The sequence below is a fragment of the Eutrigla gurnardus genome (genome assembly GCF_963514095.1).
Source record: "Eutrigla gurnardus genome assembly, chromosome: 17".
Classification (NCBI taxonomy): domain Eukaryota; kingdom Metazoa; phylum Chordata; class Actinopteri; order Perciformes; family Triglidae; genus Eutrigla; species Eutrigla gurnardus.
This window is the reverse complement of record NC_139928.1, coordinates 1,009,034-1,036,562: the sequence shown is the minus strand read 5'-3', so window position 1 is coordinate 1,036,562 and position 27,529 is coordinate 1,009,034. Positions and strand designations below refer to the sequence as shown.

The window sequence follows — 27,529 nt, the reverse complement described above, 5'->3', positions numbered from 1 at the left end:
ACGAGCAACACGTCTCCTAATCTGTGATTTAGTCTGAATTCTTTGACAGGAGAAATACATGTCCTGTAAATCCTCGTCCAATCATTGCTGTCATTCTTGGCTTTACTGAAACGTCTGACTTGATGTTCTATGTGTGTTGTTTCTAGACCGACTGCCCGAATTTCATTCGTGTCCTGCAGTTCTTAAACGCCACACACATCTATGCCTGTGGAACGTTTGCCTTCAGTCCACGCTGCACCTACATAGTGAGTGTGTGTGGAAAATTGTGTGATGATGATCTACTGTTTATTATACAGTAAAACACTCAGATGTTCTTTAAAGGCACCAGGTGGCATTTGATCTCTCTGTGCATCTACATTGGACGTGTTCATGTTGTGTGTCCAGAACTCTGAGACGTTAACGATGAGTGTGAACCCCGATGAAGGAAGAGGCCGCTGCCCGTATGACCCCTACCAACGCAACACCGCTATCATCGTAGGTAGGTAAGCCCATGAGCGAGGCCACAAGCGAGGCCACGGGGGCCACGAGCGAGGCCACGAGCGAGGCTACGGGGGCCACGAGCGAGGCCACGGGGGCCACGAGGCCACAAGCGAGGCCACGAGGCCACAAGCGAGGCCACGGGGCCACAAGCGAGGCTACAAGCAAGGCCACAGGGGCCACGAGGCCACGGATCATACAGGAATTAGCTGAGAAAAGTTTATACAGAGTTGGACCCTTTTACCATGAACATTTGAAAAAGCATATGCTATAAGTCATATTTCTATTATGAGTTCTGCTACTATCATTACTATTAGTCATATTTATATTATGGCATCAGCAAGTGCAATGCAAAGCGTCGGATGCAGTGGTGTAAAGCACGCCACCACTGGACTCTAGAGCAGTGGAGACACATTCTCTGGAGTGACCAATCAAGCTTCTCCATCTGAACATCTGATGGACGTGTCTGGGTTTGGCGGTTGCCAGGACAACGGTACTTGTCTGACTGCATTGTGCCACGTGTAAAGTTTGGTGGAGGGGGATTATGGTGTGGGGTTGTTTTTCAGGCGCTGTGCTTGGCCCCTTAGTTCCAGTGAAAGGAACTCTGAATGCTTCAGCATACCAAGAGATGTTGGACAAGTCCATGCTCCCAACTTTGTGTCACTTAAGTTCATATGCTAGTCAAGGCAGGTGAGCGAATACTTTGGCAATATAGTGTATGTTTGGTAACAGCCGTAATCATGAATAGCACCTGTCAGCTGACTGGAGATGACGTGTGATTGGTTGATGTAAGATGGGACAAACTCCTCATTCGTTAGTGAAATTCAAGTTTCTCCTGACAGACAATTTACCAGTTTAGTGGACGTTAGAAAATACTCCATAGTACATAATGATATTCATGGTATGCCCTACACAGTTAAACAGTTGATTCAATTCATTCATGTTTGTCATGTTGAAGAGATCAACTATTCAACTGAGAAGCAACATAATTAGATTTGATCAGCAAGAGTTATTCAATCAGTAATTGTCCAAATTGTAGATAATTGTTCTTTACCATTTGCATCTATGTGTCAAAACATTTGCAATTTGTTTAAAAGAATGAGAAATTCAAATCTAATCTAAATCCAAAAACACAGATTAGGTCCACTTTGGAATGATCTTTCACTCAAACCTTTACTCCTCATTACTACTGCAGTAGTCATTAGATGGCATGGAAACGATTGATTTCAGGAAATCTATGAAGCTATGACTTACTCATGTCAGCCGTTAAACAGCTGTCAGTCAGTCATGGACTGGTCTGTCTGTTTTAGACTAGATCACCTCTAGATGAAACTCATTCTGGTTGATCTTCAGTGTTGTTCTAAGTGTTGTTGTGTTTGTCAGATGGAGAGCTGTACACGGGGACGGTGGCAGACTACCGGGGGAACCGGCCCGTCATCTCCCGCCACCTCAGTGAAGGCCGACGTGTGGACCTGAAGCTCGACGATACGTTAGGGTGGCTGGAGGGTGAGTGTGTCTCTGTCAAACAATAAACACACATAACATGTGGTCGTCATAGCAGCTGCTATACAAGTGTATATCAGATCAGTATATCCATGTGTGTACAGTCCAGTTGTTTGGGCAGTTGAGAATGTCGTAGTTCATGACATTCTGTGAGTATGTAATCCACTGAGTGAGTTGGTGGTTGAGATGGAAGTGTGTGATATCCTTCTCAGCCAGAGTCTGGCTTTGAGTTGGGGATTCCCAGATGCTTATGGATGGTATTAAAGATAAATATTTTTGCATCATCGACACCTCTGCCAGCCCTGAAGCAAACTGCAATGGGTCTATCATCGAGTGCTTTGGTGATGTGATCCATGATGATCCTCTCCATGGCCTTCATGACCAGAGAGGTGTGAGCCACAGGTCTAAGGTCATTCAGGAGCTTAGTGGTGCCCTTCTTCGGGATAGGAATCACTACTGAGTGTTTCAACATCACAGGGACTGTGCTGCTGGTCAAAGAGCCCTGGAACAGATGCTGGAACACACCTCCCAGCTGCTCAGGACAGTGTTATAGGGTCTGCCCACAGATGTTATTGGTCCTGGAACTGTGTTCTTTTTAGTCCTTTTGAGGGCTCTATCACCTCTGATATGTTGATTGAGGACGGAGTCATCAGGTCTGGAGATGTGGAGATGATTGCTTCTATATAGCGTATAGCACGCCTTATCTTCAATCTACCCAAATTCTCCCATGTGACCCCCCTCCTCCGTGACCTCCACTGGCTCCCTGTTGCAGCACGCATCCAATTCAAGACGATGGCACTGGCCTTCAAGGCCATCATGGAACGGCACCCATCTACCTTCAAACACTGGTCAAACCTCACGCCTCGAAGCGAGCACTTCGCTCCTCTACTTCAGCTGGCCAGCTGGTACCACCATTGCTGAAATCAAACAACAAATGTCGCTCAGCAAAGTCCAGACTCTTCTCTGTTCTGGCGCCTCAGTGGTGGAACGAACTCCCGACCAATGTCAGGACAGCAGAGTCATTTGCCATCTTCCGAAAAAGGCTCCCCCCCCCCCCCCCAAAAACAAAATCCTTACCTATAGCACTCTGATCATAGCACTGTTGCTCTTAAGGTACTACTTTACTCAGATGAGGACCTAACACTTGTTCTATTATTAGCTCGTACTTTATCGGCAATGATACGTTGTGGTTTCTTTGTTTCCTTCTTTTGACAAATGTACTTATTGTAAGTCGCTTTGGACAAAAGCGTCTGCTAAATTACCTAAATGTAAATGTAACTGGGTGCTGTTGTCCTTTTTGAATCTGGTGATGAAGAGTTGAGATCATTGTGTGAAGTGAAGTTACTGCCTGCCACCTGGATGGGCTTACAGCTGGAAGAGACAGAGTTCCTTGCTGCCATGTTCTTGAGGCCCTGCCAAGCTGCGTGAAGGTCCCCTTTTGCAAAGGTTCGCTCCACTTTGTTTTCATATTTCAGCTCGGCAATTTGTATGGCCCGCTTGACCTTTCTGTTGATCTCCTTCTTCTCGGCTTCAGAACCGGCTTATTCAGAATGTTTTTCAGATTTTTAGTTGTTCTTAGGGAAGATTGTGACCTTTTTGGAGGGGATGGTATTGTCCACACAGAAATTGATGTATGCTGAGCCTGAGCCCACTTGCTCACTGATTTTGGTGGAAGAGAATGTTAGGGTATTCCAGTCCGTGGTTTCAAAACACCCTTGAAGCCTGTCGATACTCTCCGGTGTCCACTGTTTGATGTCCCTGATGACTTTCGCTGTCCTCTCTGAGCTGAGAGGAGGGAGGGAGACATCTCTGTAGGTGCCTGGGTGTGAACCTTAACATTTAGCCAGTGTATATCCCAGATGGTTGGTGCAGTTGACATACTGGTAGAACCGTTGAACAGTGGTTGATGTCACCCATGATGAATTTGGTGGTGTCTGGGGATATCAGTTCCAGTTTGTCGAGCACATTTTTGATATGTTCTGTGGCTGTGGATGCTCTGGGGTGGAGATAAACCAAAATGAAAAACAGTTGAGGGAATTCCCTCGGAAGGTAGAAGTGAGGGAGACAGCTCGGAGTTTTATGTCAGGATTACACAGTTCTTCTCTGACAACAACAGTTTTGCACCAGCGTGGGTAATGTAGCTCTAGGCAGACACCCCCGCCATGTTGTTTACCAGGCAGTTCAGTGTCTCGGTCTAACCTTACAGGAAACCCGAAGCCAGTGCAGGCTGTCACTGTTATCATTTCCAGTCAGCCACGTTTCAGTAAAGGAAAGAGTGGAAGCAATCCGGTATTCGTATATGAAAAACGTTGGCTTGCATCAGTATTGTTGCACAATGAGCACACATTAGCAAGGATCACTGAGGGAAGTGCACTTTCCCCTCGCCTATGTCTTGCTTTAATTCCACCTTTCGTCTACCACCATCTTGTTACCTTCTTTTTTGTATTGTTGTGCAGACACCCTGTCTGTCCGGTTGGGTGGGTGTTTGCATTGTAACTCCTCAGGCAGCTTGTCTGTGACAGCAGCTTGGTGAAAGTGGTATTGCAGCTGTAGATTAAGTGCCTGTAGTAAGTGATCCGCTGCTTGTCTGGAAGACTAGCCATTTGTTGCAGAGGGTGCAGACTACACAGCAGCAGTTGGCAGTCAGTCAATACACGATATAATGAAAACAAAACACTCTTGCAACTCATGTAATTATGAAGAGACAATGTACAAAGCTACTCACCACATAAGCAGTGACCCTGAGGACTCTTCATCACGTACGGACCTGGAGAAAGTCATCCATGCCTTGTCTCTTCAAGGCTGGATTACTGGAACTCCCTCTATTCTGGCTTAGGTTCACTTTCCCATTTACAACTGGTTCAAAACACAACAGCAAGGATTTTAACCAACTCCAGAAAATAGGACCATTCTGGCCTGTCTTCATTGGCTGCACATCTATTTTAGAATTAGTTTAGAATTGTTTGCTATTAACTAGGGTTGGGCATAACGTCAGGTTCCGGAACCGTTACGAAGATGTTTGAATTTAGATAGTTTTTTTTGGTTCCTAAATGCCCGCACTAGTTTGTTTCCCCGGTTTGTATTACTGCCAGTCCGCCGAACGGAGAAGAAGAAGCCACTGAACACCAACGAAGAAGTATCCACCAGAAGTGTTTGCATAACCGAGCGAGTCAAGCATGGATAGCGTGTGTCGGCGGTCCAAAGTGTGGCTTCACTTTTCTAAAAACAACGAAATCTCGGCAAAATGCAACACTAGCGACAAGATTATTTTGTGCATAGGAGGGTGGAGAACGAACATGAAAAAGCACCTCCTCCGAGTTCTTGGAGTAGAAATAAATGTGCGACCCGTCTTTGATGCGCTGCGCCGACCTTCTTCCGCTGCGTCTTCCTCTGGCTCCGGGTCTGGGTCCGGCTCCGACACCGAGCGTGGCACCGCAGTGACTGCACTGCAGTCCGAATCCAGAAAGTTAAACAATAGATAATATGTCTTGCACCAACATTGAGGCAGCTAACCAATAGCCCACATATTTTTTCATAGACAATTTACGATCTGAGATTGCTAACTTTAGCCAGGCTGGTGACTCCACGGCTCCGCGATGTGCTGAGCCTACTCCGTTCACCTAAGCCGCAAAGGGGAAGATGTCGATGCAACAAAAGAAGGTTTTACAAGTTGTTTCCTATTGTTTATTTGCTATTCTGCACCAGGTTAGCCCATCAGTGGGAGCACGGTAACATGTTAAAGTACCTGCAGCATCATACGCTCATGTGTAAATGTGTTTTCATGAGGTTTTCAAAAATAAAGCTCTCAAGGAAAGTGTACCCCTGTGAAAGCCTTTTCTCTCGTGGCCCCTTGTCTCTGGAATGTTCTTCCTGATGTCACCACACTTTCTAAACTTACATCTAGTCTTCTTGTTCCTGTTGGAGTTACACTATATTGGCAAAAGTATTCGCTCACCTTGACTCGCATATGAACTTAAGTGACATCCCATTCTTAGTCCATAGTCCCCCTCCACCAAACTTTACACGTGGCACAATACAGTCAGACAAGTACCGTTCTCCTGGCAACCACCAAACCCAGACTCGCCAGATGGAGAAGCGTGATTGGTCACTCCAGAGGACGTCTCCACTGCTCTAGAGTCCAGTGGCGGCGCGCTTTACACCATTGCATCCGGCGCTTTGCATTGCACTTGCTGATGTATGGCTTGGATGCAGCTGATCGCCATGGAAACCCATTCCATGAAGCTCTCTGTGCTGTTCTTGAGCTAATCTGAAGGCCACGTGAAGTTTGGAGGTCTGTAGTGATTGACTGCAGAAAGTTGGTGACCTCTGTGCACTATGTGCCTCAGCATCCGCTGACCCCGCTCCATCATTTTTACGTGGTTCTTTACCACTTCTTGGCTGAGTTGCTGTCGTTCCCAATCACTTCCACTTTGTTATAATCCCACTGACAGTTGACTGTGGAATGTTCAGGAGTGAGGAAATTTCACGACTGGACTTGTTGCACAGGTGGCATCCTATCACAGTACCACGCTGGTACCAGCTCCTGAGAGCGACCCATTCTTTCACAAATGTTTGTAGAAACTGTCTGCATGCCTAGGTGTTTGCTTTTATACACCTGTGGCCATGGAAGTGATTGGAACACCTGATTTCAATTATTTGGGTGAGTGAACACTTTTAGCAATATAGTGTATATTGCTGTTGTAATGTTTTTGCTCTTTTGTTTTAATTTTTTTGTTTTAATTATGCTCTTGAAGCAGATTGTAACTTTTGATACAGCACTATATAAATTAAGTTATGATTATAATTATTATTGTTGTGACAGCAAAACACAGAAGACTCGAATAAGACAAATAAACAGTCATTTGTGGTGTTTGTCTGCGGTTGGTGCTCTGATGTGTGGAGGACAGACAGTCAGAGTGGTGACGACTGCACTCAGTGTGTCGCTGTGCATTAAAGCATTGAGTAAAACATCTGTGTGACGTAAAACCAAGGCATGTTTATTTCATGTCCTTAACGTCACTTATGCTTTTATTTGAATGAGCTGACACTCTGCCATCTGTTTTGCTATAGATCCCACCTTTATCAGCTCCAGCGTCATTCCTGATGAGGAGAAAATCTACTTCTTCTTCAGTGAAGTGGGCAGAGAATATAACTTTATTGACAAGTTCATTGTGTCTCGTGTGTCTCAGATCTGCATGGTAAGTTTTAAACAGGCCACTCGTACAAACGTGTTTTTAAGAGCCACAAATAAGAAATTTTAATTTTCTCTTTGGAAATGAAATGAATGAGTAGTCCAGACCTAAATCAAATAGGTAATACAAGTACATGCGTGCATTCTACGCTTATGGATTTGATTAGATTAGATTCAACTTTATTGTCATTGTGCAGAGACAATAAAATGCAGTTGTTGGGGGTGGGGGGGTGGGGGGGGGGGACTGCAGCTCCTCAAACAAATGTCCACTTGAAGCTCCAGTAATATGTCAATACCCATAGACCTCTATGTTAATATGATTAACTTCAGAGCATATATATACAGCGGGTCAAATAAGTATTGAACACGCCACCGTTTTCCTCAGTACATATATTTAAGACATTTTCACCAAATACCGAAAATGTTCAGAAATTAAGCTGAGTGTAATAATGTAAAAAGACAGAGAAAGAAAGTATTGAACACATGAAGAAAGGGAGGTTTATTTCTCTAAGGTTTATTTCTCTAGTATAATAAAGACTAGAGGGTTTATTTCTATAGTATAATAAAGACTAGAAGGTTTATTTCTCTAGTATAACAAAGACTAGAGGGTTTATTTCTCTAGTATAATAAAGACTAGAAGGTTTATTTCTCTAGTATAATAAACACTAGAGGGTTTATTTCTGTGGTATAATAAAGACTACAATGTTTATTTCTCTGGTATAATAGACTAAAGGGTTTATTTCTCTAGTATAATAAAGACTAGAGGGTTTATTTCTGTAGTATATTAAAGACTAGAGGGTTTATTTATCTAGTATAATAAAGACTAGAAGGTTTATTTATCTAGTAAAATAAAGACTAGAGGGTTTATTTCTGTGGTATCATAAAGACTAGAGGGTTTATTTTTTCTAGTATAATAAAGACTAGAGGGTTTATTTCTCTTGTATAATAAATACTAGAAGGTTTATTTCTCTAGTGTAATAAAGACTAGAAGGTTTATTTCTCTAGTATAATAGACTAAAGGGTTAATTTCTCTAGTATAATAAAGACTAGAGGGTTTATTTCTGTAGTATCTTAAAGACTAGAGGGTTTATTTCTGTAGTATAATAAAATCTAGAGGTTTTATTTCTCTAGTATAATAAAGACAGGAGTTTTTGATGCCAGAGGAGGAAAGGCTGATACATTGTACTGTAGTGTTGTGTTTGATCTCTTCTTCTCCTCTCATTTATCAGAGTGATGTCGGAGGTCAGCGCACTCTGCAGCGACGCTGGACCACATTTGCCAAAGCTCAGCTATTGTGTCAGGCTAACAATGAGTTGCCCTACAATGTAATCCAGGACATAGACACCCTTTCACCAGCAGAGGGCGTTCATGCAGACGACACACTCTTCTATGGCATCTTCACCTCTCAGTGGTCAGTTGACTTCTGGGCCAATTCAATTTGATTTATTCTGTCATATCACAACAGAAGTTATCTCAGGACACTTTAGACATTGAGCAGGACTAGAAGACACTCATGATTTTCAGTCAGTATTTCAAAGAGTGCCAACATCACTGAGGAGCAAGAGCCTTGATCTTTAATTCAATGCCATGTCTTAATGAAAATTAGGAATTCTATGTTCATTTTAGTCCCTCCCAGAAAACTATAAAACATAGGAAGTTAGCTCCCTGTTATAACTCCCAAACTCGTAAATTAAAACAAAAATGGCATAATCTTGAAATCATCTGGGGCTCCACCAAACTGGACGAATCCCGCGAGTCTGGCAAAGCAGTCTTAAAACGTATAAGAAGGCTCTCCGTAATGCCAGAGCAGCCTACTACTCATCTTTAATAGAGGAATATATATATATATATAATCTAATCTAATCTAATCTATAGCCCTAATATATATATATATATATATATACCCCGCTTTGGTTGGCCCCGTGGATGGGAAATTTTGTTATAAAAAACGAACGGATGGAAGCGTCGATAAGAGCATGGTTGTGTGCAAGCTATGCAACAAGGAATTTGCACATCACCGCAGCACATCGAGCCTCAAGTATCACCTCAATGCAAAACATTTAGCAGCTAGCGTGGACGCTAGCGTGGTAGCTAGCGTCGGAGGGTTAACCCTCGCCAACAGAGAGATGTTTTCTGATAGTCAGGGTTTCCAATGTTCTGAATGTACTTGAAAGTATGGTGTTTTACTTAAAAAAACGAAGTGTTAAAGTTTACAGAAGGTCTACCTACCAATAGGCTACCTGAATTTCTGAAATGTACTATATTTCTAAATATGCTATTGCTACACTTAATGGCAAAAATTGCACTGGTCTGTTGGACTTGGTTGAACAAAAATAAACAATATTTTGTTGCTTAAACGTATGTATTCAGTCATTATTCAAGGTATACTAAAAATCCATGTGAAAAAAATGACTTCTCACTGTTCTCAGGTCAAATATTTATATGCGATTAAAATGCGATTCATTTCGATTAATTAGTTACAAAGCCTCTAATTAATTAGATAAATTTTTTTAATCGAGTCCCGGCCCTAATATATATATTAGACTGCTTTTTAGATCTCTTCTTCTAAACCTTCAACCTGTGTCCTAGACCCGATACCAACCAGGCTACTAAAAGAAGTCTTACCCTTAGTTAGCGCGTCGTTACTAAATATCAAATCTTCCTTTTCTCTCTAAGATCCTTGAGAAAGTAGTCGCCAATCAGCTGTGTGACTTTCTAAATAATAACAGTCTACTTGAGGACTTCCAGTCAGGAATTAGAGTACATCATAGTACAGAGACAGCTCTGGTGAAAATCACAAATGACCTTCCAATTGCTTCTGACAAAGGACTGGTTTCTGTACTTGTCCTGCTAGATCTTAGTGCTGCGTTCGACACCATTAACCATGAGAATCTAATATGTAGACTGGAAAAATTAATTGGCATCAAAGGAACCACATTAAGCTGGTTTAAGTCCTATTTATCCAATCGATCTCACTTTGTGCATGTCAATGAAAAATCCTCCAGGCACACTGAAATTAAATACGATGTTCCTCAAGGTTCTGTGCTCGGACCAATTCTTTTCAACTTATACACTCAACAAAAATATAAACGCAACACTTTTGTTTTTGCTCCCATTTTTCATGAGATGGACTTAAAGATCTAAAATTCATTCCAGATACACAATATTACCATTTATCTCAAACATTGTTCACAAATCAGTCTAAATGTGTGATAGTGAGCACTTCTGCTTTGCTGAGATAATCCATCCCACCTCACAGGTGTGCCACATCAAGATGCTGATCTGACATCATGATTAGTGCACAGGTGTGCCTTAGACTGTCCACAATAAAAGGCCACCCTGAAATGTGAATCTTTTTGCTTTATTGGGGGTCTGGGGACTCAGAACCAGTCAGTATCTGGTGTGACCACCATTTGCCTCATGCAGTGCAACACATCTTCTTCGCATAGAGTTTATCAGATTGTCAATTGTGGCCTGTGGAATGTTGGTCCACTCCTCTTCAATGGCTGTGCGAAGTTGCTGGATATTGGTGGGAACTGGTACACGCTGTCGTATACGCCGGTCAAGCACATCCCAAACATGCTCAATGGGTGACATGTCCGGTGAGTATGCTGGCCATGCAAGAACTGGGACATTTTCAGCTTCCAAGAATTGTGTACAGATCCTTGCAACATGGGGCCGTGCATTATCTTGCTGAAACATAAGGTGATGTTCATGGATGTATGGCACAACAATGGGCCTCAGGATCTCATCACGGTATCTCTGTGCATTCAAAATGCCATCAATAAAATGCACCTGTGTTCTTCGTCCATAACAGATGCCTGCCCATACCATAACCCCACCACCACCATGGGCCACTCGATCCACAACATTGACATCAGCAAAGCGCCCACCCACACGACGCCACACACGCTGTCTGCCATCTGCCCTGAACAATGTAAACCGAGATTCATCCGTGAAGAGAACACCTCTCGAATGCGAGCATTTGCCCACTCAAGTCTGTTACGGCGACGAGCTGGAGTCAGGTCAAGACCCCGATGAGGACGACGAGCATGCAGTTGAGCTTCCCTGAGACGGTTTCTGACAGTTTGTGCAGAAATTGTTTGGTTATGCAAACCAATTGTTTCAGCAGCTGTCTGAGTGGCTGGTCTCAGACGATCTTGGAGGTGAACCTGCTGGATGTGGAGCTCCTGGGCTGGTGTGGTTACACGTGGTCTGCGGTTGTGAGGCCGGTTGGATGTACTGCCATATTCTCTGAAACGCCTTTGGAGACAGCTTATGGTGGAGAAATGAACATTCAATGTACGAGCAACAGATCTGGTTGACATTCCTGCTGTCAGCATGCCAATTGCACGCTCCCTCAATGCTTGTGGCATCTGTGGCATTTTGCTGTGAGACAAAACTGCACATTTCAGAGTGGCCTTTTATTGTGGGCAGTATAAGGTACACCTGTGCACTAATCATGATGTCAGATCAGCATCTTGATGTGGCACACCTGTGAGGTGGGATGGATTATCTCAGCAAAGCAGAAGTGCTCACTATCACACATTTAGACAGATTTGTGAACAATGTTTGAGAGAAATGGTAATATTGTGTATCTGGAATGAATTTTAGATCTTTAAGTCCATCTCATGAAAAATGGGAGCAAAAACAAAAGTGTTGCGTTTATATTTTTGTTGAGTGTATATGCTTCCTTTAGGCAATATATTTAGAGGACACTCTGAAGAAACCAATCAGCTAGTCAAACTCCAGGCATGTATTGATGACATAAAATCCTGGATGACCTGCAATTTCCTCCGAAGCTCGCTGTCTAAAGATATAGCTACTATTGATGGGATTGCCATCGCCTCGAATACTACCATAAGAAACCTTGGAGTTATCTTTGATCAGGACCCGTCCTTTGACTCACATATTAAACAAACTACAAGGACAGCCTACTTTCACCTGCGTAATATTACTAAAATTAGGCCAATGCTGATTCAAAAAAGATGCCGAAAAACTCGTCCATGCGTTTGTTACCTCAAGGCTGGACTATTGTAATTCCTTATTATCAGGCTGTTCTAATAAATCTCTTAAAGCTCTCCAGCTGGTGCAGAATGCTGCAGCCTGTGTTCTGACTAAAACTAGAAGAAGGGATCACATTTCTCCTGTATTAGCTTCTCTGCACTGGCTCCCAGTATAATAGAATTTAAAATCCTTCTCCTCACTTACAAGGCGCTTAATGGTCAGGCACCATCAAATCTTAAAGAGCTCATTAAACCGTACTGTCCTGCTAGAGCACAACGCTCTCAGAATAAAGGGTTGACTTTTCTCTTTGACAATGCTTATAGTTAGGGCTGGCTCAGGTTTGCCTTGAACCAGCTCTTAGTTATGCTGCTAGAGGCCTAGACTGCCGGGGGATTTATAATGACATGATGGCCTTTGATTTTAGCAAAGTTAATCTAGCCAGTATCTAGTGTACATTCCCTGAAGGTGCGGCGTTTTCCAACAGCAGCAGCTTCATTCCCTGAGCTGCTGTAACTTTGTGTTACTTGTCTTGTCATTCTTATACTCATATTCTTAGATTCATAGTGTCTTTTTTCCCTCCATCAATTAGGTCTGTCAACTCTGGACGGTCAGCGGTGTGTTCGTTCCGACTAGGGGACATCAAGTCTGTTTTATCTGGTAACTATAAAGTCCTGAACCGGGACACGTTACAGTGGAGCATACGGGTCCAGGAGAAAGTTGCTAATCCAGGAGAGGTAAGTTGATCCTTCTAATAAGTGAAGATAACTTTATTATCATTGTGATATTGGGTTTCTCCCCACTCATTGACTCCCCCTCTCCCTAGCATTACAACAAAACGGGTTATTCTGAGGCAAGTCAGTTTTCCCTCCTTGCTTTGAAAAAATGTTAAATGACATGGCATCCTGTCTGTACCTTGAAGAAACTGGGTATAATATTTCAGATTCCCACCCCAAGTTTCTTAACATCTGGGAACTTTTTATTGAACATATTAGGAGGGAGAAGTGTCAACATGGGAATTTATTGTATCAGAATATATTTTACTACTATTGTATTGTGTTGAGTTTGTTTAGTTCTTTTAGTGTCTTCTAGCCTTCTTGTAGGGGTCTTCCTCAGCCTCATTTAGTCTTGGGCTCAGTGGACTTTATCTCTGCCTTTAATCCACCTGTGCACATTCAGTCACTTTAGGACTGGCTGGCAGAAATGTCGAGCAGACCAGGCTCTTGGGTTCCATCTGCATTTGGTGTTGGTAGTAGGATTAACAGTAGTAGTACTATTAGCAGTAGTAGTACTATTAGCAGTAGTAGTACTATTAGCAGTAGTAGTAATATGAGCAGTAGTGGTCCATGGTGGCAGCCACGTTTCTATCTCCATCATGTCGCCGTAGACCAGAAAGCAGTCAGTGATGAGCAACATCACAGCGGCAGGTGGATGATGTCCCTGAAGACATGACAGTTGATTTGTTGTGGAATGAATTGTTAAATGAATTCTAAATTTCCTGTGGTAAATACTTCAAGCTTATTAAATCTTTGTTTCTATTTAAAACTAGAAGAATACTAGAAGTGTATTTTTTGTGTATTGATTATATAGGAGCAGTTTGTTCACTAGTGTTGGTTCAGTTGAGATGACGTATGAATGACTCGTGGTGCCATATCTGGTAATATCAATTAAAAAATCCTATCATTTTGTGTGATAGTGCGGCCTGCACAACGCATCTGACAACGCCCTGCGGTTCGTCAAAGAGAACTTCCTGGCAGATGACAGTGTGCGACCAGCTGGAAGAAGTCTGACCATGGTGTCTGCTGATCACAACTACAGCCATCTGACAGTCCAAAGAGTCCAGGCTGCCAACAACAAAGACTACACTGTCCTGTTTCTGCTCACAGGTTGGACGTTGTTTTTAAGATTGGACTATTCACTCTGTTTCATTCATTTAGAAAGCGTAGAATGTCTAAATCAGGGGTGCCCAACTCCGGGCTGGAGAGCCACTGTCCTGCATGTTTTAGGTTTCACACCTGATTCGAACGATTTTCAAGCCTGTGACAAGCTTCAGTTGCTTGTGTGGAAGAAAAACTCTTCAGGTCCAATTCTGTGGCTGGTTCAAATGAGGTTTAATCACTGACAGTGGAGAAAAGAAATTCACAGTGTATCCATGAAGATCCAGTCTCCCGAATGGCCTGGCCGAGGTGGATTTATACAGAACATTCGGGAGAACAAAAGGGAAGGCGTCATGAGTGGATTTGCATTGAATCAAGACATGTCTCTCTGCAGAGGAAGAGACATCTGTGGATGTCTACAAGGTGTGACTGTTCTCGCGACAGCTAGATGATGTCACTACAGGGGTCACCCATCGGGCCTTGATCAATGTATGTGAGACAAATGTTACGGAGACAGTTCAGGAAGAGGGAAAGATCAAAGAGTCTTTTCATCAAGACGGCAAGGGTTAAACACAGCTCAGCAGGACATTTGATGTTCCGAGAGAAAGGATTATTAGTATGAGATACAAAAAAGAATTGTAAGGTAACACATTTTCTTCTACACTTGATAACGAGCACATCATTAGAATCAGGTGTGTAAGAGCAGGGAGAGACCTAAAACATGCAGGACAGTGGCTCTCCAGGACCGGAGTTGGGCACCACTGGTCTAAATGATCGGCCGTCGGACAGTCTGCCGACGTCGGTGACACGAGTCTGTTCTGTGTTCTGTGCCATCGGCAGTCGTCAAAGCCGTCGCCGTTCTTTTAAGCCGATTCCACATGTCGAGTCGGCAACGACCAAGTCGTTCAGTCTGACCGCTCTGATTGGTGGAGTGCTAGCCCTTGAATTAGCGAATCAGTGAACAAGAAGACCGGATGTGACGATGGTAAACAAACCAGATGAAGCGCAGACGATGGCATCACATGCACATGCGTGCTCTGTGTTTTGGTCTTGAGATGTTCCCTCATTATGGTTTTCTTTCTTTTTGGGCGATAATACAGATAAGCGCCACCTGATGTTATGGACATATTACGTCTCGTGCAAGCGCAGAACGTATGCTCAAGTCGGTAGTCGTTCAGGTGTGTGTGAGGCACTTTTTTGACCATGTCGGGGAGACGGAGGCTGACTGATCAGTCCGACTGCCTTTTCTGATGATGATCGGCCATCGGATTGGTGTGTCAGGGCCTTAAACTCAGGAACCATAGTTTCCTACTAGTTTGGACCATCGATACGTGTCCTCCAAGCAGGTGTGCTATCCAAGTATCCAAGAATTGGATCTCGTGACAAAATGGGAAAGGACTCTGGCAAACAGGTGAAAAGCATATGCTCAGTGCATGTTCAATCAATCAATCAACTTTATTTGTATAGCACTTTTCATACTTAGAGTAGCACAAAGTGCCTTACAGAAAATAAAATAAAAACAAAAATGAGGAACAAGGAAACGCCATAAAAACCCAGACGTCCCACCCCCACAAATATACACACAGAGATACACCAAGACATACACACTCACACACATACGTAGTCATACTCACAGACATTCACACCCACACACCCACTCAACCACACACATACACTAGCTATTGCTGAGGAGACATGGCAGATCTGAGGTGAGGGAAGAAGCTACCTTTGGGGGGCCGCGCACACCGAGAGGAAACATGGTCCATGACTACAGGGGGCGCCGCCACAGGGACCACCCCAGCCCAGGCAGACAGGAGGCTCCACACCACGGTAGGGTTGCACGGTATACCGGTACTAATTTGGTACCGGGGTACTGAGGCATTTAAAACGGTACTATATTGCATTTGGACGGGACTGGTACTTGCAGCGCCGCCGGCAGCGCCCGCAACAGCGCGGCGAACTCGCCACGTGACGTCACCGCGTTGTAACTACAGCTGAGAGGATGAGGAGCGAGCCGCAGCTTGGGGAGATAAAAGGAAAAAACAAGCAAGCCGGAGGAAACAGCTAGCAAGTTAGCGAGCAGCGTGGACTGGAGCAACAAACGGAGCAGGAGGAAAGCTTGGAGAGAGCAGAGACGTTGGAGAGGGAGAGAGAGAGAGAGGGAGAGGGAGAGAGAAAGAGCACGGAGAGGAGAATGGCTGCTGCAACCGTCAACACGCCGCAACTTGTGGACAAACCAGGGGAGCGAAGTGCGATATGGCCGTACTTTAGCTTAAAAACAAATGCGCAAGGCGAGGCAGTTAACGCCGAAGCACCACTGTGTATACGGTGTTTAAAAACATGCATGGCTAACGGCGGAAACACCTCCGACTTAGCCAAACACCTAAAGGACAAGAACCCAGACCTGCACACTGAGCTCAGGGAACGACAGGTCATTTATTCATTAAAAAAAGCCACATTCAGTGCTAAAAGCAAGCGCCACCCCCCTTCACTCTTAACAGAAGTAGCTCTGGAAGAAAAAAATAGAGCTGGTTTATTTATATTATTATATATTTTTTTATATTATTGTATTTTCACAGTGATTTCTAAACTTTTTGCCATACATGTAGCCATGCTGATTTACAATAAATCTGAAGTGGTCCCTTATCTTTTTTCCAGAGCTGTAAAATGCATACATGCATTATTTTAAAATTGTGTGCATTAGAAAAGCTTGTCTTTGTGGTATTTTATTTACTGATTAATATGTTATTGTTCTAAGATTTTCTATTAAAATAAAGTCAGTAATGACATTTTTTGCATTATCTTTTTATTTGAAAAAGTATCGAAAAGTATCGAAAAGTCCCGAAATATATACATTTTGGTACCGGTACCGGTACCAAAATGAGCTCTCCAACCACCCGGGCCATGGCCGTCCACAGGACAGCACCCCCAACGGTGGACCAGAAACAACTCCCGGTGTGGTAGGCCCCCAGGAGGAAAACACTGGAAAACCGAGGGGCTAAAACGGTAAAATAAGATAAAAGGTAGAAGCTACAAACTGAGGGAATAAAAACAGTAAAATGTATAAAATTAGTAAAATAGAAGCAATAAATAAAACAAATAGAAGAAATAAAAATTTAAAAATAAAACAATAAGACAGGATAAGCTGAAATAAATAATATAAAAATAAATAATAATAAAAAATGTAAGAAGCATAAAAGAAATTAGAAAACATGTCAGTTAAAAGCCTGATTAAAAAGGTGGGTCTTGAGCCTCTTTTTAAAAACATCAACATTTTCTGCGGCCCTGAGGTTCTCCAAAAGGCTGTTCCACAATCGGGGGCCATAGTAACTGAATGCCGCCCCCCCCCCCCGTGTGTTTTAGTTCTCACCTGTGGTATGGTTAAAAGGCCAGCACTGGAGGACCTCAGGTTCCGTGAGGGTTGATAGGGTAAAAGGGTAGGAGATAAATAAGAAGACCCAAGACCATTAAGACATTTAACAATCCTAGTCTGGCTCTACGTACAGTATACCAGAGACTTTGTGACTTATATGCTGCCCCAGACCACATCAAACTACATGAGCTTGGAGACTTGCTTATGGAGCTTCAAGGGGCTAAAGATGATGGTTATCTCACTAGTCGGTTAAATCTGGACACTTCTCGGGGAATTGGACCAATAGTGGACAAGCTACCGTTTCCACTTCCACTTCTGGGTCATGGAACAAAGAACAGAATTATGGATGTTTCCCTCACTTTGAGTATTTTTGTAACTTTGTGTGTTACGAGGCAAAGAAGAGAAACTGTGTTGAAATTTCTGTGTTGAAGCAGCATTCTGTTGGGGGTTAAAACCTCCACAAGTGGAAACAGCCACTGATATTTACTCTTTATATATTGTGTGAAAAAATATAAGGTGTGTTGTACAGCTCTATACTGTATACCGAGGCATGATGTAAGATAAGGGAGAATTGTTTGGTGCCACCTAATGGAGGAAGTAAGTAACCTTTAACTCAGTCATGCTCCCTCTAAAATGGGTGAAAAGTCAGAAAGGTGTCGACCGGCCAGCGCCAAGCAACAGGGAAGCGGCTGCAGCACTCCCCGACTCGCATGGGGGTGCAAGGGCCCGTTCATCACTGCTGGCAGCTTTAATTTAACTGTTGTTCTTTCAGTTGTCTGGCTGGCCATTTTACAGCGTCCAAGACTAACAAGCTTAAAGGCCATTCAAAAACAGAGTGAAGGTTCCAGCTGCAGTGTATGCAATGTTGTTGTGATACTTTACCAACTGTCAACTCTTCCAGGGCTGTAGTAGTTGTATACACATTAATTGTGTTTTCTGTTTGGCTGCGTTTCAGAGTCTGGTTACCTTCACAAAGCTGTGTTGCTGCAGACTGGAGCCCACATCATAGAGGAAGTCCAGGTCTTTGAGCAGCCTCAGCCTGTCAAGAGCCTGAAGCTCTCCATACCCAAGGTACACATCAACTTTATGATATAGACTTTATAATTTACTTTCATGATACTTGTCTGGATGGTCTAGATAGTACTGATAGCTGAAGGAGGGAGGCCAATGGCAGACCTGTGCCCACTGTCAACATTTAAGTATGTTCAAACCTCTTTCACAAGTGAGACCGAGCCAAGACCGGTTCAGACAGCTGCAGATAGCAACACTATATTCCTTGATCATGTGTTTGTTAGTTAATTGAAGTAGCTGAAGTGACCATTTCCATTATTCTAAGTTTAAATTTAAAGCAATATGGGTCTACAAGTTTAAGCTTGGCCTTATGATTGTTCCTCAACCAATGGATCAGGCCTCTTTGCTGCTCAAACTGAAACAATTTGATTGCTTTGCAAAACATAACTTCCTGAAGTAAGTAGGGAGTTTCCCGAGATGATCTCATAGACTATAATGTGAAGGTTGACCATCCTACTGAGCTGTATAAAGAACAATGATGGTCCTGAAGCATTAGTGGTGTACCTCAGGGCTGAGTGGGCGGTAGAGTTTGGACAAGGTGGACGGTGATCTAAACCAAAATTGCATCACCATAATCAATCTAAAATATTGATGTTGATGTGACATGGAAAACAGGATTCAATTTGTTTTCCAACTGGATTGATAAAATGTAGTGTACTGAATAGAGACACCAACTTGAGTTGGGCTTTCCACCTCTTTTCCTCTGAGACCAAATGGAGTTGGCCAAGAGCAGCTCATAGCAGGTTTCACAATGCCAACAGCAAACATAATGTCTGTCTTTACCTATTATTGTCCTTTTAATAAAGTTCAAAACCACAAAGCCTCTCCTGCTGCGCTGGGTTTCTTCATCAGTTTGGTTTGCTTTGCCTTCAAATGCTCCACACTGAAAGGAGGTCCGTGGTTTTCCCTTGTTGGCGGTCACTTTGCTTCTTGATGACTTTCCTTCTTCACTTCCATTAGTTTGTTGTTTCTTTTTCTTGGACTGGAAGTTGAATGGTCTTCTTTCTCTGCCTGTTGATCCTCCATTGTGAGTCAGCAGTAATGAAATGTACCTGGTCAAACACTTTAGACTAGAGGGAGCCTGACTCAGCAGTTGGAAGTTACCGATTTCCCATTCCAAGTAAAAGCAGCATACTTCAGGAGTAGCTCCACCTGCAGACCAACTGCTGCTGACTGACGGAAAAAGATAAAACTCATTTAGAGTTTAGCTGGAATGTGGCCACAGACACGGATATCCTATTTCTGGGCAAAGCAGAACTTTCATTAGTGGGTCACATGATCAACCACCATTGTTTTAACTCATTCTTTGATAGATAGGAAGACAATTAAATAGATGCAAATGTTACGAACTGCCACTTTAACCAACAAATAACCTGTTTACGCACTGAAATACTTTGTTCACTGCCAGGACGTTGACTAGCCCCTTTTAGACAGGCGATTCCACCGTATTGGCAGAAAGGCAAGTCAAAATATGCTGTGAACCGAAACATTTAGATAAAACTTTGTGTGTCTGCGTTTAGATAGAACCCTGGCTTTGCAGAACGAGTGAGACATCACACGGCCATTTGGGGGGGGGGGGTGTTAGTGGGTCATGCTATGTAGAGTCGAGGTGAAGTCTGAACAGGTGAGTCTTGAGCCTTTTTCGGAAGATGGCAAATGACTCTGCTGTCCTGACATTGGTCGGGAGTTCGTTCCACCACTGAGGCGCCAGAACAGAGAAGAGTCTGGACTTTGCTGAGCGACATTTGTTTGATTTCAGCGATGGTGGTACCAGCCAGCCAGCTGAAGTAGAGGAGCGAAGTGCACGCTTCGGGGCATGAGGTTTGACCAGTGTTTGAAGGTAGATGGGTGCCGTTCCATTGATGGCCCTGAAGGCCAGTGCCATCGTCTTGAATTGGATGCGTGCTGCAACAGGGAGCCAACGTGGAGGTCACGGAGGAGGGGGGTCACATGGGAGAATTTGGGTAGATTAATGATAAGGCGTGCTGCAGCTTTCTGGATACGCTGCAATGGTTTAGTCGCAGAGGCCGGGAGTCCGGCCAAGAGAGAGTTGCAGTAGTCAAGGCGGGAGATGACCAGTGCTTGGACCAGGAGTTGCGTTGCATCCTTTGTGAGGAAGGTCCGAATCCTGCAGATATTGTAGAGGGCAAATCTGCAGGATCGGGCCACAGCAGTGATGTTGGGGGTGCAGGATAGTTGGTCATCGAGGATTACACCCAGGTTCCTCGCAGTTGTCCAGAGAACAGGGTTTGGACATAGAGCCATTCCATGTGACCTGAAAGGTGTGATTTGTCAGGTATGATGTAAACCAGGTGAGAGCAGAGTCAGTTATGCCAAGTTCAGCCAGGGTGGAGAGGAGGATTTGGTGATTGACTGTGTCGAATGCAGCAGATAGGTTGAGGAGAATGAGAACGGAGGAGTGGGATGAGGCTCTGGCGTCTCGCAGGGACTCGGTCACTGTGAGGAGGGCTGTCTCAGTGGAGTGAGCAGTCCTGAATCCTGATTGATTAGGGTCAAGGAGGTTGTTCTGCGAGAGATAGGATGACAGTTGGTTGTAGGAGGCACGTTCCAAGGTTTTAGAGAGGAATGAAAGAAGAGATACAGGTCTGTAGCTTTGGATGTCAGCAGCGTCTAGGGTGGGTTTTTTAAGGAGGGGCTTCACTGTAGCAGTCTTAAAAGCCACTGGAATGACACCTGAGGTGAGGAAGGAGTTGATCAGGGTGGTGAGGAATGGCAAGACGTTGTGTTAGATGGAATCGGTTCAAGGGAGCAGGTGGTGGCACGGTTAGATGTAACAAATGCGTGAACGTCTTCAGAGGTGAGGGGGCTAAAGCTGGTAAGGCCATCAGAGTTGAGAGTTGGGGGAGATGTTTTCTGGGAGGGAATAGGAATGAGGAGCTGATGTCATTTACTTTCTTGGTAAAGTAAGTTGCAAAGTCATCAGCAGTAAGCGAGGAAGGAGGGGGAGGTGTAGGAGGGGTGAGGAGGGAGGAGAACATGGAGAAGAGTTTCCTGGGGTTGGAGGCGGAAGAGTTGATCTTTGCCAGGTAGAAGGCAGATTTAGCTGCTGAAACAGTTGCAGTGAAGTCAGAGAGGAGGTGGTGGTAGTGTGCAAGGTCCTCGTGCTGGCCTGATTTCTTCCATTTTCTCTCTGACGCTCGCAACAATGATCTGTTGGTTCACAGAGGTTCAGACAGCCAGGGAGGGGAGGGAGATGATCGCACAGGTCGTGAGATGGGGGGACAGAGAGTGTCCAAAGAAGAGGAGAGTGAGGACATCAGGATGGAGGAGGCTTCCTCCGTAGGCATTAAGGAGAATTGTGGATGGTAGTGAGGAAATAACAGTTGAGGAGAGAGCGGAGGGAGTGAGGGATTACAGGTTGCGGCGGCTGGTGACAGTTCGAGGCGTAGAGGGGAGGGATGTGGTGGACTTCATGGGGAGGGAGAAAGTCACAAAGTGGTGGTCGGACAGTGGTGGTCGGACAGTAGTTTGACAAGTACAAATACATAAGCACAGTATCAGACATGATGCCCATGTATGTGTATTACAACCTACAGCTAATCATTCATACCAGATGAAAGAGACTCGGCTCACTGTTGTCATTTAATACGTTTACCACCGACATCACACCTGGTGTAGCATGTATGTGAGTGTGGAGTCCAGGCGGAGCTTAATCTGGATCTCATTCTGCCCCTCTGCAGCGGATGTTATATGTCGGCACATCAGAGAGTGTGGTGAGAGTCCCAACAGCCAACTGCTCTTTCTACTGGACCTGTCCTCAGTGTGTTCTGGCCCGAGACCCCTTCTGTGGCTGGGACACTGTCAGCAGGGCCTGTCTGGAGACCACCAGGACCCAGACCAGTCTGTGAGTCTCACAAGATGTTCCCATTTTTACGTTGGAAAAATCTTGTTATTATGATGATATATTATAATTTTGATATTATAAAGAGCTACAACATACACAGCATAAGTCAGTACACTGTCATGTGAAGTTGCTCCACTACTGAGTCCTCAAGGTCAAACTAACTATAACTCCCCTTTCCACAGACAGTCCTGCCCCTTTCTGTGTCCACAACGGGACTTATTTCACATCAACGCAGAGAGACACATGCTGTGATCCTGTTTGAATTGTACTATGAATGATGATGTTTGTCAATTTAAAATATTATTTGTCAAGTCCAGAACATGGTTAGCTGTTAGCTCCGTTATTTAGCCGATCAGGAACCGGCATCTCCTGACGACTTCAACACGTATTTGCTGTTCACATTATGGACCAGCAACTACAAAGCGCTAAAGCCGGTATTCAGACCACAACACGGACTCAAATGGTGTTTTCACATATAGGCCTCTTTACATGAACCAAACTCAAGGTGTTTTCACACTTCACGCATATGTGAACCCTCCAAGAGAACTCAGACCCCTCTGAAACGAGCCATACTCAGACTTCTTACTCAGACCTCCTTAGGGAGGTGGTCTGAGTATGCTTCGTGTTGCAGTCTGCATTACCTACTCATTGTGAGCACAAAGCGATCTATTTTAGTGGGAATGAATGAGAAAAAGCTCAAAGTTCTCTCTGTGTGGAAGCGACACTAAACATCACATCATTGAAGGGGAAAGCATGAATCTTAATGAACTATAGTGTGAACAGGAACAGGACTGAGGCCCCATCAGAGCCGAGGTGGACCAGAAACAAAATGAAACAACACTGTGAACACAAAGAGAACTGAGGGTGTTTTTCACACTTGGTCCGTTTCAGCCCAACAAATTGATCAGCATTTTTGCGCATATATGTGAACACTCCAAGAGAACTCAGACCACTCTGAAGTGAACTTTCAGAGGGGTCTGAGTTCTCTGAGATCGTTTGTAGGGCTGAAACGGACCAGGTGTGAAAACACCCTTAGTCTGGACTATTCAGTTGATATTCTATTCCTAAGGGTGATTGCCAACTTTTGTCACCTCAAATATTTTCTGGTCACAATTTGATAGACAATACAACCACATAGGGTCATGAAACCTGTAATGAGTGATGTAAAAACATGCGTGCAGGGATTACCTTCGATGATAAAGCATGAAACTGTGGCCGGTTTACTGTAGGTAATATATGGAAAACAATGGATTAGTCAGGGAAAATAAGAATGGTTGGAAATTAGCTTACCTGTTTCACTGAAGCAGCAGAAAAAGTTGTACAAGGCAATGAACATTTTAAAGCAGAATATCTTACTGAGCCATGAACTCAACCAGAGTTCATGGCTCAGTAATCCTCACTTTGATCTGTCATTGGGCTAAATTATGGATTGTTTGAGAATCTCTGAATTCCTCTTTCAATAGATTTCAAAAAGGAGGAAACAATAATGTCTATAGAAATGGTTGAATATGACAGTCTGGTGACTGTAGTTGTTCTCCTCAGAGGCCAGGACGTGGACAGAGGGAACGTTGAAGAGGCCTGCAACTCTGTTTCTTATACACACCATGCCAGATTTGGTCTGAACAAACTGCCTGCAGGTAGGTGGTGTCAGGTTTAAATTGGTTACATGCTGATAGTTAGAAACATTTCAAGGTTTAATGCTTGACATTAGGGGCGTAACAGTACCCAAAATCCACGTTTGACATGTCGGCCATACTCTTATTTTGTGTGTTAATGTTTCCTTCAGCTATCGACATATTCAGGTGCTGCCATCATAACTTAAATGTGTATGTTTTAGTGTATCCTTAGATGTATCCGACTTCAGTTTGTCAAATCTTTGTCCTCAGAGCTTGATTAAGCCAGCTAACTGCGCTTAACCAATTACAGCTGACAAAAACTGTTCTCTGCAAAAATGTTTGTGTTCCGTGTGTGAGTAGTTGACATGAGCAGCTGTTTAGGTGTCAGGCGTACTGACCCGATGGAACATTTCTGGTAGGACTATGAGTACCGTTACACCCCAACATGACAGGTATAGCATAGTAGCTCCATATTAGACGAAACATTTTGCTTTCAATAACATGTTTATTAATAATCACAACAATCAATCAATTTTGGAAGAAATGTTGTTTTATAAAGTCGTGACTAAGGTAAACACTAACATTTTTAAGTGGATGAACTGGCATGGAGATGCTGTTTCTAAATGACCGTAAACATAACTTTGACTTTGTGATTCACCAGCCAACATAGATGCTTATACAATATCTGGGATATGCCAATGTTGTTCAATTTATCAATATTGTTAAACTCACAGAAGAAAAAGTAATTCGTTTCTCTTCGGAACTTGTCACCATGACTGCTGTGGTTTTGTTTTGGTGACCTTGGTCCACATCCTGACATAGTCCTTGTTCGTAGGTGAACTGCATCTTGAGTACATCTTGAGCGTTCATTCCTAACTAATGTGTGGCTATGTGGGGTAGCCACATGTGTACATGAATGCTACCAATGAAGAATGACATGATCTGGCATATTTCTTGATGACGGTGCGTACAGGGCTATGGGGGGTCCTGGGGTGTTGATGTTGGATTCACTGTGTATGAAGGGTCTGAGTAATCTATATGTAAGCCTTGTGTCCTGCAGGTGAGCTGGTCTCTGTGTCTCTGAATGAAGTGGTACGTCTTCAGTGTCCCGCAGCATCACAGTTGTCCCAGCAGCTTTGGGAGCGTCCCAACAGCCGACTTTCCTCGGACTTGTACCTGCACCTGCTGGATGGGAGTCTGAGCTTTGTGGCCACTCCCGCAACTCTGGGCCACTACCTCTGCCTGTCTATTGAAAACGGCTACCAGCAAACAATGGCCATCTATCATGTGAAACAGAAGAGCAGTCCCATGACTCAAAGTCCAACCAGCTACACATGGCCTCAGACACAGCCTGTACCCACCACTAAGGCTTTGGACATCCCTGGTCCTGGACTGCATACCTCTATGGGGACTTGGCCGAAAACAACCACAACAAGACAAGGAGAGGCTGATTCCACACTGTCCAGCAGGGGCCCCGCAGTCCCCACCAGACAGCAGGGCAGAAACAGGACCCTTTGGATGGAGGAGTCTAGGCAGAAAGAGGCAGAGCTCCAGGATGGGGACCTCCAGGACGGGGAGCCCCTGTTGTCAGCCCGGGGCCCCTGCTACCTGAAGGAGCTGGTGGTTGTGTCGGTTCTGCTGGTGCTCTGCCTCAGTCTGCTAATCACCATCCTTCTGTATGTCATCAGACAGTGCTGCAGCAGCCGGACGGCCCCTCAGCCAGGAACCCCAACTAGAGACTCTGACAGAAGGACCCCAATGGAGCAGGATGCCCTCAGGGGGAACCAGTTTCAGAACAAACGCAATGGACATGGGCTGCACAGTGGACAGGCCAGTGGTTTGATTTGTAACGGGGCCCTCACAGGATCTAATGGGCATCTGCCCAACACCCCTATCTGAGTAGTCTGTTACAGGTGAGACCAGGGTTGAGGGGTGATCTCCCTCCACCACCACCACGACTGTCAGTCAGCCCCCCAGTTACCAGAATCACCATTCTGACTGTCAGTCAGCCCCCCAGTTATCAGAATCACCATTCTGACTGTCAGTCAGCCCCCCAGTTACCAGAATCACCATTATGACTGTCAGTCAGCCCCCCAGTCACCAGAATCACCATTCTGACTGTCAGTCAGCCCCCCAGTTACCAGAATCACCATTCTGACTGTTAGTCAGCCCCCCAGCTACCAGAATCACCATTCTGACTGTCAGTCAGCCCCCCAGTCACCAGAATCACCATTCTGACTGTCAGTCAGGCCCCCAGTTACCAGAATCACCATTCTGACTGTTAGTCAGCCCCCCAGCTACCAGAATCACCATTCTGACTGTCAGTCAGCCCCCCAGTTACCAGAATCACAATTCTGACTGTTAGTCAGCCCCCCAGCTACCAGAATCACCATTCTGACTGTCAGTCAGCCCAGTGGGAGGCTCTGTTTACAGACAATGTAAAAACCCTGTGAGACTGTGATCCTGATGGTCAGATTTCCATCTTATAATTTGTGGAACTCAAATGAAGATGTTTGTTTTGGCCACTGAAGGGGTTTTCTTCTTAATGGTCTACATCTGTGTTTACTTACTAGCAGAGGTGACAAGTAACAAAGTACAAATACGGTACTTCGTTACTGTACTTAAGTAGATTTTTCAGGTATCTGTACTTTACTTTTTCTGATGACTTTTTACTGTTACTCCCTACATTTATACACAAAAATGTGTACTTTCTACTCCTTACATCGTAAAAACAGACTCGTTACTTCTTTTTTTTTTAAACTCCACAAATGACGACAATACGTAAAAGCATACGTAAAAGGCGTGACAAACTCGAGAGGGAAAGAGGGAGAAGAAGAGGGGGGGACAGGTTACCGTGGGAAGAAGTCGAATGAGTGAGGGGACGGTAGAGACAGTAGAGAACTTGCACTGTAGCGGCGACATGAAGGAAGGAAGCGAAGGGGGGTCCGGGAGTATTGCCGATGGCGACGCTTCAGAAGATTCAGAGAAGCAAGACATTCCCCATCCATGGCCCTATTTAAAAGAGTTGTTCAATGTATTGTGTTTCATTAACCGCAAAAAATAATTTTTACTTTTACTTTGAAAGTACATTTCAGAGCCTGTACTTTCTCACTTTTACTTGAGTAAAGGAGTTGAATCAGTACTTCTACTTTTACCAGAGTATTTTTTTACACATGTATCTGTTAGGGATGCAAATTATCGAGTAATTAATTAATCGATAGTTGTTTCATCTTATCGATCAATGATTAATTGATAAGCGGCAATTCTTCTGAGAAGCTGAATTTCCCTCTGAATAGGTTCTATCTACTGCATACGTAACATCAAATGCTATCTTCCTTATCATATAAAGAAAAATGCAAATGATATTTTGAATAATTTCATTTTAATGCATCAATTTGGGGAATTTTGAGAACCAAAATATGACATATCGTTTCCTGACCAATTTCTTACAAACTGCTGGTTCTGATTAGGGCTTTGACTTTTGCCCAAAAATCATATTCGAAGTTTGTTTGTTTATTAATATTCGAATATATTCGAATATTTATTAATAAT

General features: G+C 44.0%; 1 protein-coding gene across 7 annotated transcripts in view; it reads left to right on the top strand.

Annotated features, from left to right (window-relative positions):
* sema4ab (sema domain, immunoglobulin domain (Ig), transmembrane domain (TM) and short cytoplasmic domain, (semaphorin) 4Ab) overlaps window positions 1-26,727 on the top strand; it is a 47,901-nt gene extending 21,174 nt beyond the window's left edge. For all 7 annotated transcript variants that reach the window (XM_084031589.1, XM_084031592.1, XM_084031588.1 and 4 more), the window contains 11 exons: window positions 147-245; window positions 385-478; window positions 1,861-1,983; window positions 7,051-7,178; window positions 8,401-8,582; window positions 12,768-12,912; window positions 13,872-14,061; window positions 18,381-18,496; window positions 22,198-22,361; window positions 23,904-23,998; window positions 25,038-26,727. In XM_084031589.1, the coding sequence (XP_083887715.1) occupies window positions 147-245; window positions 385-478; window positions 1,861-1,983; window positions 7,051-7,178; window positions 8,401-8,582; window positions 12,768-12,912; window positions 13,872-14,061; window positions 18,381-18,496; window positions 22,198-22,361; window positions 23,904-23,998; window positions 25,038-25,876 (2,175 nt within the window). In that variant the 3' untranslated portion in view covers window positions 25,877-26,727. The remainder of the gene's footprint in view (window positions 1-146; window positions 246-384; window positions 479-1,860; window positions 1,984-7,050; window positions 7,179-8,400; window positions 8,583-12,767; window positions 12,913-13,871; window positions 14,062-18,380; window positions 18,497-22,197; window positions 22,362-23,903; window positions 23,999-25,037) is intronic.
* The last annotated feature ends 802 nt before the right edge of the window (window positions 26,728-27,529 follow it).